Source organism: Pongo abelii, chromosome 5 (assembly GCF_028885655.2).
Source record: "Pongo abelii isolate AG06213 chromosome 5, NHGRI_mPonAbe1-v2.0_pri, whole genome shotgun sequence".
Classification (NCBI taxonomy): Eukaryota; Metazoa; Chordata; class Mammalia; order Primates; family Hominidae; genus Pongo; species Pongo abelii.
The window spans coordinates 136,918,502-136,931,857 of NC_071990.2; the positions used below are offsets into that span (position 1 = coordinate 136,918,502).

General features: G+C 34.0%; 1 protein-coding gene across 14 annotated transcripts in view; it reads right to left on the reverse strand.

The window, feature by feature from the left end:
- The window catches only part of AHI1 (Abelson helper integration site 1), a 209,111-nt gene that overhangs the window by 105,770 nt on the left and 89,985 nt on the right, over positions 1–13,356 (reverse strand). For all 14 annotated transcript variants that reach the window (XR_010140352.1, XR_010140353.1, XM_024248789.3 and 11 more), the window contains 2 exons: positions 11,108–11,134; positions 2,873–2,993 (listed from right to left, as the gene is read on the reverse strand). Coding sequence is in view for 12 of the 14 variants with exons in the window: in XM_024248789.3 (XP_024104557.1) it covers positions 2,873–2,993; positions 11,108–11,134 (148 nt within the window). In the remaining 2 variants the exon portion in view is untranslated. The remainder of the gene's footprint in view (positions 1–2,872; positions 2,994–11,107; positions 11,135–13,356) is intronic.

The window sequence follows — 13,356 nt, forward strand, 5'->3', positions numbered from 1 at the left end:
CATGAGTGGCTCCTAGTTATCTCTAAACAACTGGGTGAATGGTGCTGTGGAATACTGGGATTAGGAAAACTTGGTAGTAGGGGAAGTGGAGGTGGAGAGAAGGGTTTTTCGGGCAAAAAAACCAAGAGTTCCATTGGAACACATAAAGTTTGAGAATATTTTAGCTCTCCTATCCCTCTTTATTCTGGTGACACTTTGTTTACACTGTGATTTCAGAATTTGTCACATTCTGACTTAATTTGGTGCATACTTATTTGTCTCCCTAGCCAGACTAGAGGTTCCTGAAGGCAGAGACTGTAACATTTACTCCACATGCTAAATAGAGGGCCTTAAACAAAGTGGTCGCTTAAAATGATTTTAGAATGAATAAATGAAGCATTCTAGAAATTGTGAGGAATACAAATCAAAGAAGAGAGAAATGCTTACTTTTCTAGTAGTCTCCGTTACCTAGAATTCGCCTTGAATAAGATCAATAAAAGTTACAACAGAACATAAACTCACTTCAGAGTTTAGCACTCTAGCATGTAAACCCACTTACATATATATAAAATCAACCCCTACTCTTAAGTCTCCTAGCACAAGCGCTAATGGGCTCATACTTACTAGCTCTGTGTAAATAGCTTTCTTTTATACTGTCCAAAGGCAAATATCGACAGATGTGACTTGTATATTTCAGATAGGTTTTCAGTGAGGTTTTCATTTTTAAACATTCTATTTACATGATTTGTTTTTGTAGTCACGTGTTTCAGATTCTAATAGATTATTCATACAATCAACACTTAATTATTTATCCATTTTACAAACTGATTTGAACACTGAATAGAATCACAGAATTTTTAAAGCAGAAACTCACCAAAGCCAGAGCCCTCATTTATTTGGAGGGATGAGAAAACTCTGGCCTGAAGAAACTGCTCAAGATTCCACATTTAGAAATCGAGTTAGGTCTGAAAACTAGCTCACCTGGTTCCTAAGGCAGGACTTTTTTTCATAAACACTGGCTTCTTAATAAAATAGATTAATTTGGCCATTTTGAGATGGACCACATACTATGCTTTTGCAATTTTTCTGTTCAGTGATATCTCAATGACATTTCTAAGAAAGATACGCCTTAAAATGTGGTTAGGCATATTAGTAACCAAATGGTTTAATGGTCATGCTTCTGAGATAGTATGTGCAGGGATATAAATATCCCTCTTATGGCCTACATGGCCATGGAAACTGAAGCGAAATGGAGCCAATCCTATATATAATTGTGAAGTCTGAAAGGCTTGCCTTTATCATATCCCTCTTTCCCTTTAATCTGTCTCAGTGGTAATCCTTCTTCCCATTTCAAAGGCCTTCCTACCTATTCCCTCTGCTCTTTCCCTTTACAAAAAATGAAAAAAAAATTTGTATTTATTATCTATACCTTGTTGGCAGACAGACATAAGATACTGCTTAAATGAATTTTAAACAATATATTAACTCAACCAGATATTTACCTTCTAAGCTCTTAATCCTGAATTGTGGAATGAAAAGTTTGTTCCCAGACAGTTGGTAGGGATAGAGTGGTGGAGAGAGATTCCCTCCCTCCTAGTTATAAAAATGACAAGGTCTGAAGCCAAGCCCAGTATCTATTTAGGGCGAAAAGAATAATCTAAAGAGGTAGTACATGATGCAGCTCCACTGGAAATAACAATAGCCAACACTATTACTTTAGTTTCTGGCAGATATCTGGAACACTAGAAATTAAACATTTCTAAGGTTTGAGATAACTGTTATTAATTATTATAGTGACTTGAAATTAGATTTCAAAGTAGTTCAAAGTTAGCTTACACATATTCATCATGTTTACAATATAAATATGTTATATTCCTATAGCACCTTATGCTTACAGTGTTTTCATATGTGCAATCTCATTTAAACTTCAACAATATATAATGTAAATATCATTTTCAGTTTTCAAATGAAGAGCCTAAGGTTTGCAGGTAATAGGGGTTATAAAAGGCACAGCCAGGGTTGAGCATAAGAGTTGTGAATCCAAGTATTTTCTCACTATAACATGTAACCTACACAGCAATATTAAAATAACTTGTATATGTAAGTTCCAAATACTTTCAAGGTAAAAAAGTGGTATATATTGTCCTCAAATTTCTAAGTAAATTATGTTGATCTTCTCATACTCAAATTTTCTTTTTCATATAATTTTTATAAAAGATAATTGTTATTTTCAGCTTTCTTACCTTTCTAAAAGAATTCAGTAATAGAAAAAATACCGTCAAAAACATATAGCTAATGAACAGAAAAAGTCATCTTTCAATACCACAAACATTTCTCACTTAGATGTTTTTCCTTTGATATCCTTTAAAAACCTTATTGAAACTCATTTAAAACATTAGCCAAAACAATTGTATAGTTCACTTCAGTGACTCAGTATAGTTATGTAACAAGCTTTTTTGCATATTTTGTTAATTTGCCCTTTAATGGGATGTGATATCACTACAGGTTACATCCTATTTCTGCCAAAATGTATTTTACCTTGGCTTTCCTTGAAATGAATTATAACACGGGATTATCCATCTATGATGGGTTCTTTATCTAATTGGGAAACTGAATCAGATTTAACATCATACAGGTTTAAAACTCACGTGTTTTGCTAGTTTTAAATTATCTGTTAATAGCACAAGGTTCAGTGTATCTACTGTTACCAATTCCAAACTAACTTTTGAAATAATCTTGGTGATTTTAAGGACAAAAGAGATGCTAGAATATAATTTGTCAAGTGTAAAAACTGACCATTATGAGCTTTATTTCTAAAGAAATAAGTGATATTCATCAACATAACAAGCATCTGAACATTTAAAAGAATTGTCAAAGTAAGAAAGGGGCTCACCGGTCTGAGTGAAACCAAACTGATGTAGAATCTCTTGAGCGGTCAGCATGTTTGACTGCTTTAACTTAGACTGTTGTGAGGAGACTGCTTGTGGTGAAGTAAATGAGAGGTTTTTGTTGACCTGTATTAGGAAAACAAATCAGAAACTACAGTGTAATTTCCTGGATTACTGATGCAAAAACTGGATGAGAAATATTTGCTTATTATACAAACCAGGACACATGATAGGTCAAAAGGAGTGGTAATGATGTACACAGTTAGTTTGTAAAGTTTACAAAAGAGAATCATTTTCATCAAGAAAAAAATATAATAGTAATTAGAACATAGCTATATGAAAATAAATCAGCCTTACTAAAGTTTAGCATGGACTTGATATTATTAATAACTTAGAGTAGTCTTAAGTTATGCAAAGAAATGCAAGAAATAAAAATGACTCCTTGACTGGTTCAATTAAGGAAGAGTAAAAATGTTTCATATTCACATTTCCCTAGCATTTTAGTGAAATAGCAAGTACTTCCTTTTCAGAGATACACAGAAAACACCTGTACTCCTCATGTTTATATACATCATGGTGACACAGATAACACAGCTGTAACCTAGCTTGCCATGTGAAATAGTTTCCATTGCGTCAAAACACCTTACTCTTAGGATGCTGTTTAAAAGTATCATTAAAATAACACGGAAAATTTCTGTAAGTAAATACAATGTTCTATAACATAGAAAACCTAGTATGATTACCTGAGTGCACACTAGCCTCACAGAAATGAAATGCATAATAAACACAACATTTTAACTGTAGCTCTTGTAGGAAAATAAATAGTACACTGAAAAAGCTTGAAATGTTTATAGGCAAATTCACCTTGTAAATCAGAATTCGTTTCAGAAAAAAAATCTATCTTTTTTTCATTATTAACAAATCAATCATTTAATCTTTTTCATTACTTTCAAAAAGCACAATAAAATGTGATCTATTTTGGAGAAATTGACAGTCTGATTCCTAATTAACTTCAAAAATGTAATCTGTAAATTAACAAAACGATAATTTATGGCATATAAATATTACTATATTAAAACAGCCCCTTTCCCATTTTTTTGTTAAATAATGAAAACCATACAGAGGACTTCTACTGTGCAAGTATTTAAAATTTTCCTTTTGATGTTCTGTATAAGACAATACTGGGCTCTCGTTACATGCCCTTTATCTGATTCATTATTTACATGTTTGTAAATTTTTTTTCTATTTTTTGCTTTTAAACAGTGATGATAAACAGTGTATCTTAGTTTAGGTTTTTCTCTTAGAGCAGTTAGCAAATTCAGTGAAAAAGTCAATTAAGACCATATGTTAATATAGTTTTAAAGTAACTAAACTATTATGTCATCTCATTAAAAAATGAAAGTATTTTCCGAAGTAGTTGGAGGGGTCAAATACCACATCAGTTCTAAAATATCGCCCAGCTTTAAAAATTCTATCAAAATCCATTAAATACAGATCAAAATTGACCAGTTATAGTGATACAATACCTAAAACAACAAACTCATTTAATATCTTTGAGCTTCACTTTCCATCTTTAAATGGAGATAAGAAAAATAATATCTATACTTCAATGGGAATGTGCCAGGAAAGCAATAATGATGAACTGGTATCATAAAGTGCTATTCATATGTTAACCATAAAGCACTAATGAACATTAAATAAGAAATAGATTAAATAGAATATATTGGCAAGGGCAAACCATAAAGTAGTATACAAATAAGGTGTTATATTAGTTATTATTAACATCACTAGAAGTAAGGGTAATTAGTTATTTATGATGTAATATGATGATGTAGCCAATTTTTCAGAGTTCTGTGCTTTCAAATGGAAAAGAACATATTTATCACTTAACTATTTAATTCACTTCTTTTTGGAATCATTTCTCAGTTTCACTTCCTGAAAATTTTTATCTTAAAATCAAGTAATGCATTTAAAAATCTGGTGCAAACAAACAAGTGTATGCTGGAGAAATGAAGATATATCCATATACACACACATCTTTGCACACACACACACCTACATATATCCATATCTATAGATATATCTATAGATATATCTGTATCTATACACACAATAGCCATTTATAGTCTTCTTCTTCAGAAATTTGTGTTAAAAACAAAAAATACCAGGAAAGTTAAAATAGGATACTTAAATGCCTCTGTTCAAACAGAAAGACTTGCCATTCTTTTAAAACAAAATGTTTTCTTTTTTTAAAAAAAAACCTGTAATCTATAATTATATGTTCTTCCTAAACATTTTTATAATTCTGATCTTTCTTGACATATTTTTTTACAGACTATTCAAATGTCCATAAAGTGATGAGAGTAGCAACATAACAGAGCAGATAATTTCTAAAGTTTGGGGTAACTGTTAATTATTACTGTTATTATTAGATATTTGTTTTGAAATTAGAACTCAAATCATTTTCAAAGCAAGCTCGTATATATTTATTATTCCATTTAGAGGAAGAAAAATAATAATAACCATTAAATAGAGTGAAGCAATATCTATTTTTGAAATATGTGCTGTGGAAAAGAATTGCTTAATAATTTTACAACAACAGAAAGGTTGGTTAAGATAGTCTACCCTACACCAATCTACCCTCTTTTCACAACACCCTTTTCTGTTTGCTTCATGCAAAAACCACAGTCTGCCAAAGTCAGTTTAATACCTCCATATTGGAGAAAACTAAAAGCATAAAAATTTAATGAAATTCATAATAAAGAAAAAAAATCATCTGGAACTTCTACCAAGTTAATCATGAAACTGTTTTGCCTACTCTTTTAGGGTATAAGCAGACAAGCAAAATATGCAAATACTAATTCTCTAGACGGGGGTTAATTTTCATGTTAAAAAACTTGCTGCTCTGAACATGAAATTGAATGCACAATATTAAGCAAGCTGACAATTAGTTTCTCTTTTAGCGATTAAAATTTAAAACCTTTGGGAGATATATAGTACTCATTTCCATGTATACTTACAAGTCTACCCTTTTAGCTAATTTTAGATAACATGCTACATTCACCTGAAGAATTGTTTATGAAGTTTCAAGCTGTGATGATATCTCAAGTTGGTTTTAAATTATAACCGAAAGAATGTTAATGCTGTCTGTACACTTAAAAGTTCACAAATTCATCTCTCTCTCCCAGACAGCTGTCATATTTTTCCACCAATATGAACAATAATGCAGATAATATTTTAATCTGATGGCAGTTCTGGTGGCATTAGAAAAAAAGAAACCAATAATACCCAGGATTTTTTTTTTTTTTTTTTTGCAAATCATATATATGTTGTAAAAATTAAAATACCAGTATTAAATAAAAAGTTAAACAGAAAACTTGAGCCAAAGTGAGGTTCAATATATTTGAAGTCAGGTATCTTTTACATTCTCATAATATAAATTTTAAGAGTAGCTTATGCTCTTGTGATTTCTAGCTTAGTAAAGTCTAAGCAATGAGTAGCCTATGGTATTATAAAGAGCAATTCAAATACGACCTCTCAGTCCTCAGATGTTTTCTTTACAAGCCAGGACACAGAAGTGAGGGATTTGGAAGAAAACACTGTAACTGTTAAGGAAAAATTTCTACAGCAATAAGATACCAGAAAAATCTTACCCCCAAACCAGTTCATTACTACTACATTAGCTAGAACCAGTATTCAAATTTGAATCAGTCACTATAAAGTTTTTTAGTTATATTTAATCATGATTGTTGAGCCTCTGATAGGTACCAAGGACTGGTGGTTCATAGATTACTGATACGATACCTTCATGTCAATTTCAAAATTATGATCTAGTCCTGGCTCAAACCAATTATCCAGCAATATTCCTTAGGGTAAAGCAATTTACCTCAATGCATCTTGGTTTTCTCAAAACCTTTACCTCCTTTTCTCTCTTAGTTCACTGCCTTGCTTCACAGAGAAAATTTGGTCTTGAACCCCTGAACTTCTCATTTCCAAACTTATGAAAGAATGGACCTCTCGCACCGATCCTTATGTCTTTACTTCCAGGGTTAGAGGAAGAGCAGCATTCTGTTCAAGATTCATCCCTCAGTCCCCTTAGGGTTATCCTTAAAGCTCTTCCAAATTCTACTTTCAGAAGCCAGGCCCAACGACTAATGCTTATAATCCCAGCAATTTGGGAGGCTGAGGCAGGAGGATCGCTTGAGTCCAAGAGTTCAAGACCAGCCTGGGCAACACAGTGAGACCTCATCACTACAAAAAAATAAAAAATTAGCTGGGCGTGGCAGTACACACCTGTGGTCTCAGCTACCCAGGAGGCTGAGGCAGGAGAACTGCTTAAGCCCAGAAGGTCGAGGCTGCATTGAGCTGTGATGACGCTACTGCACTCAGCTTGGGTGACAGGGAAGACCCTGCTTCAAAACGAAAAACAAATTCTACTTTCAAATTCCTACTGGCTATTTCCCTGCAGGCTAGAAGCATAGACCCTTCTATTTTAGTACAAGAGCAAAGAGTAAACAAACCAACTAAAACTCTCCCTCTGATTCTATTACTTCCTTAAGCTTCGTTAAAAGCTAAACTCCTTGAACAACAGCACACAACTGCAATCCATATATCTGAATCCTTCAGTCTTCAACTGGGTACAACAAAGCTTGTCTCCACGATAAAACTAAATTGGACTTATGGTAACCCTGGACTTCAAATGATCAAATTCAGCAGATTCACTTAGGCCTCCATCCTTCTATCTTTGTTTCTGGGGAGGCATCTTCTCTTGGTTATCCTGCTATGTCCAGCCATTCCTCATCAGTGCTATTTGTTAGATCTGCTGAGCTCCTCGTCTTCCTTCACATCACATAATTACACTGGGCAGAAACATTTGTTTTCATCAATTCATCTGCCTTCTAATGTTGATGTTTCTTAAATCTAAAACACATCTCCTGATCACTAAGTTCAGAACTAAACTAACTTTTGCCCCACTGTTTACTTTCTTAGAGAAAGCCATCATTCTCCACCTACTTGCCAAGGCCAGAAAGCCGGGACTCATACTAGATTGCTCACCACGTTCCACATATAGATTACTATAGTTTGTACTACTCTTCCAGTTAAGCCAGTCTTCCAAATAGTGCCAAAATAATAAATCTTTTTAAAAAAACTTTTCTTTTAGGTCCGGGGGTGCATGTGAAGCTTGCACAGGTAAACTCGTGTCACAGGGACTTGTATGGATTATTACATCATGCAGGTATTAAGTCCAGTCCCCAATAGTTATCTTTTCTGCTCCCCTCTCTCCTCCCACCCTTCGCCCTCAAGTAGAACTCAGTGTCTGTTGTTTCCTTTTTGTGTTTGTAAGTTCTCATCTTAATTTGCAGTTATCCAGTTTTGGAATGCCATGAAAAAATAATTATGTTTTTAAAATTTATTTTTTTTGAAAACCTTTTCGAATAATTGAAAAACACTATTCTACTCAAATCTCAAAAATATCCAAATATACGTTTTAAACAGAAAAATTAAAAAAAATTTTCCCTGGATTCTCTATTTTTTGAACCTTTAAAAAAATGTTTTCAGTGAATAATATGTTCTGAGGTGGATTCGACTACAATATACATTACCACTTTACCTTTACAGCATTCTTCTCTAAACATAACTCAATAAACTTCAACTTGGCTGAATTTATATTCATCTAGGGTAGGTGATGTAATACTTCAAAAAAAAAAAAAAAAAGATGAAGTTTCCTGGCTTCAAGAAGCTTACAGAGGTGTGTGGAGGGACAGATACATAAAGATAAGAAGCGAAAGCAGTATTATGTAAAATTTAAAGAGACAGAAAAAGAGAGTGTGTGTTATTCCTCCCTGAGGTAATTTATAATCTAATGCCAAAAAGAAAAAAAATAAGCTGAAAGCTGAGTCACTCAAGGAGTTCCTTTTCTTTTTATTCATAAGCAGATAGCTACAGATAAAAGGTTAAATATCTCCACAGGTAGCTTTCATGTTCACCTCATCTTTTGAAAAGTGTCAATTTACTGAGTGTGAGATGAATACATAATTGACTATCCCCCTACATGCGCCTTTTCTCTTGCAACTTGAGGATTCAGTAATGTGACCATACCCTTCTTTTCTCCTCCAGCCTGTTTTTTTCCCTTTAAATATTGAAGCCCCCAAAATCATCTTTGGAGAAAGGCAGACCCACAGACTGTGTCTGTGATTCGTGTTTTTTCTTCTGGGTCCTGTCCTTAACCTCAGCAAAATAAACTTCTAAATTGATTGAGACCTGTCTCAGATACTTTATGGTTTACAATTGTTTCCCCTTGCTTGCTCACTACACTACTTAAGCAAAGTGGTCTTCTTTCTGCTCTTTGAGCATGCCAGTTTTCTTCCTAGATGAGGATTTTTGCAGGACATGACTAGCTCCTTGTTAAGTGTTTCTCTCAGCAAGGCCTTCTATGACCATCCTCTTGAGAGTAGCTTCCCCTCCCAATATCTGCTAAGAGATATGGGGCTTCATTCAGGGGTGATGAAAAACTCTAAAATCAGACAGTAGGGATGGTTGCAAAACTTTGTGAATATGGTAAAAACCAGTGAACTGTATATTTTAAAAGAGTGAACATTATGGTATGTAAATTATAGCTCAATAAAACTATTATAAAAAAAGAATAACTGAGATACTAGTAAGGTTAATTTTTCCAGACACTGATTCCTTTCCAAATTAATCATTTTTTCAATGAGTATTTATTCTACCTTTATTAAATACTAGGGTTATGAAGATGAATGGCATGATCCTTCACCCTTGGGGAGTTTCCACATTAGTAGAAGCTGTTCTCCATAAAGCCTTGCTCAATCTGTGCAGGACACTTTATTCTTTGGACATTCAGACAGCATTCCAAAAGAAGAGTATGCAGTACATTTGTTAAATAAAGAGAAATAGCTTTGAATTGCTAGTCAGAAAATAAATTGTATTTTTGCCTCCGATTTTATACACAATGAGTACTTCAGAAGGTTTAGTAATCTTGGAGCTACAATCATTACACCAATCATTGCTATCAGGAACGTTTCCTGAACATCTGCAGCCCAAGTCAGAATATAGCTTGTTCTCTTTTACCCCCTCGTCTTCCTTCCCCTTGTCTATATTCCATATCCTGTTGACTTGTGATAATTAGGTATAAAAGTGATGGGTTCTGTGACTGATGCTGGACAGCTCAGTGATGGGGTAAGTCTTGTATTTTCTGACACGTTCCTCCCTCCCTAACATGCCCCATCAGGAAAGAGACAATAGCCTATTGCATTCCAAGTGCCTACTACCAAATGGTAGTAGGTGCCCACGGAATTAAAAAAAAAAATTCCATTGCACTATTATATGAAGCAGTCTCTAAATATACTAACACCATTCTAATTCTTTCCTTCTGGATGTTTTACCTTCTCTTTGTGATATATAATTATATTTGTTAAATGAATAGATGTCTAATTATTCAACTGAATGTTGGGAGTGGACAGAAGAGGGAAGGATGAACACATGTTGCCATTCCAACTCCTTATTTTCCCAACACCTAAGTTAAAAGTTATACATAAAATAACCTTGCTTGTAAAAGGAGGAAAGCTGCTATGTTGAAAGCATATAAGATACAATTTAGTTGAAATTGTTTACTAATCGAGAGCCTTTTTGTACACTACCATTTTTAGACTAACTTGGGACCTTGGGCAAATCACTCAACCTGAATAAACCTCAGTTTCCTCCTTTCTAAAATTGGAATAACTATTATATCGAATCTATCTCTCAGGATTATTATACAGTATAGTTAAACGAGAAAAGAAATGTGAAAGGCTTATAAATGAAGAAGAGCATTATCAGTACAATAAATCATTTATGTACAGCTTGCATGCATTTCAATGTTTATACAGTTTACTCAGCATATACCTACTGGAACTATATTGACTAGTGTCTTATACAAATTAAATATCATATAAAATTTTTCTCAGGGTATGACATGACCTTGTTGATCCTTTACTGAAAGTATCTCAATCACTTAGTATTCTTAAATCTTTAAAAATGTGAAGCTACTTGCTAAATGATCACCCTTACTAAATTATCAGGTTCCAGTATTGTAATTCTTTGATAAACCTGAGCTCCAATAATGAAAGTACACATCAGATTAACTTTTATAAAGGTTCCAGACTCTATGAATGGTGCATTCCAGTTCTTTGGAGCATCACTATACCTTTAAAGTTATCTTCTTGGTAATAAAAACTACTTACTTTTGCAGCACAGGATCGTATCACCTCCTAAAAGAAATACAGTAAAATAAGGAAGTATTCATAATTTCATTAAATATTGACTTTTCAAAACACTCAGATGTTAATCTTCTAATAACCTAAATCAGCATTTGGAAGTTTCTTTATCCATTATCCTGCCATTGTCACTATGCATTGTTTCCAATGAAAGAGACCTAATGACATGTTCAAGGTAAATCTAACTTGCCCAAACAAATGGCACTGTGAAACTCCTGAGGGCTCAAAGGTTATCTGCCTCAAGAAAAATGTGCTCTTCAATCAATAGAATAATAAAATTCTATACTAGAACACTAACAGGTGTAAAAGACACATGCTGAGTTAACTGCAATATATAATTATCTCTATAAATAATAATAGCTATAACTATCATTCCCATATTATTTGTATTGGATGAAATCTAATATTAAATAGTAAATAGTACTAAATGATGAAATATATGACTATTATTGAAAGAGCTACAGAAAGGAACTCTGTACAATTCATGGGACAAGGCCAAGAAAAGATCATTTTGAAAGAGAAACTAGTAAAAGTCGATGTATTATGGACAATTTGAAAATCTGCTGCTAAGGAGACAGTAAAAATACTCAAGTCTGACCGGGTGCGGTGGCTCACGCCTTGTAATCCCAGCACTTTGGGAGGCCGAGGCAGGCAGATCACGAGGTCAAGAGATCGAGACCATCCTGGGCCAACGTGGTGAAACCCCCTCTCTACTAAAAATACAGAAATCAGCTAGGCGTGGTGGCGTGCACCTGTAGTCCCAGCTACTCTGGAGGCTGAGGCAGGAGAATCACTTGAATCCGGGGGGTGGAGGTTGTAGTGAGCCAAGATCGCGCCACTGCACTCCAGCCTGGGCGACAGAGTGAGACTCCATCTCAAAAAGAAAAAGAAAAAGAAAAAAAAATACTCAAGTCCAGTCCAATTAGGAGTTAGCCAGCATATAGCATCAGCCTAGTACAGAGCTAGTGAAAAATGGTCATAATCAACATGGAGTTTAGAAAAAAAAAGATAGTTCTCAGTTATTGGGAGCATTACCATTTAGTCACAATATAAATCATTTAATTATTTATCAGCATACTTGACTGCATGTTGCTGCCACAGCAATACCTAAAAGCATTCTGCAACCTAGGTAAGACCTCACAGGTGGACAGTACCTTGAGAACATTGGTATATCTCATTCTAAGTTTTTAGATCCAGAAATATGATTTTATCAGTGCATCCACAGTTGCTCAAAATCTGGAATATCTATTAATTTTTTCATTTAGAAATTTCTAAGAGCCAGATACTGTGTCTAAAGCATATCAGTAATTCAGTCACTAAAAGGAGACAGTTAAACTGACTGTGGACATGGGAGTCCAACTACCTGGGCTGAATCCCAGCTCTAGTGTTTACTACTTGTGTGATCTTGGTTATGTGGCTTGATCTCTGTAAGCCTCAAAATCCTCTTCTGGAAAATGGGAATAATACTCACCCCTATAGGACGGTTTGAGAATTAAATACAATAAAATGTAAAGCCTTTAGCACAGTGCCAGAAATATATCAATTATTACTAATAATTAAACAGATGTTAGTTATCATTAATCAATATATACGGTGGTATCTCCTGTGGGGTAGAGAAAATTAATCTTTTTTCAAAATTGGCATAAAACATTTTCAAACCCATTCAATCCATACTCCTATGGCTCTACTTAGCAATCAACTCTGTGATCATTAGCCTAGGCTTCAGGTTAAATTTAGATAGGATGAGATCTTGAGTGTTCAGGCTGCCAGAATAGTCTACCTTTTATTATATTATAAGATGTATTTTCATGGATTCTCATTTATTAATCAACTTTTTGTAGGATTGATTAATCTTAATAGATACTACAGATTCTGAGCAACCCTGGATGCACTGATAAAATCAAATTTCTGGATCTGAAAACTTAGAATGAGATTTACCAATGCTCTCAAGATACTGTCCACCCGCGAAGTCTTACCTGGGTTGCAGAATGCTGTTAGGTATTGCTGTGGCAGCAACATGTAGTCAAGTATGATAATTATGAAATAATTAAGTGATTTATATTATGACTAAATGGTAATGCTCCCAATAACCGACAATTATCTATTTTTTGTATCTTTTACTCATTAATGCCTGAACACCTACTATATACCTGCTGAACTGAATTTATTATGCAGTTCACTCACACATACCCCACAAAAATTACACCCTAAACCTG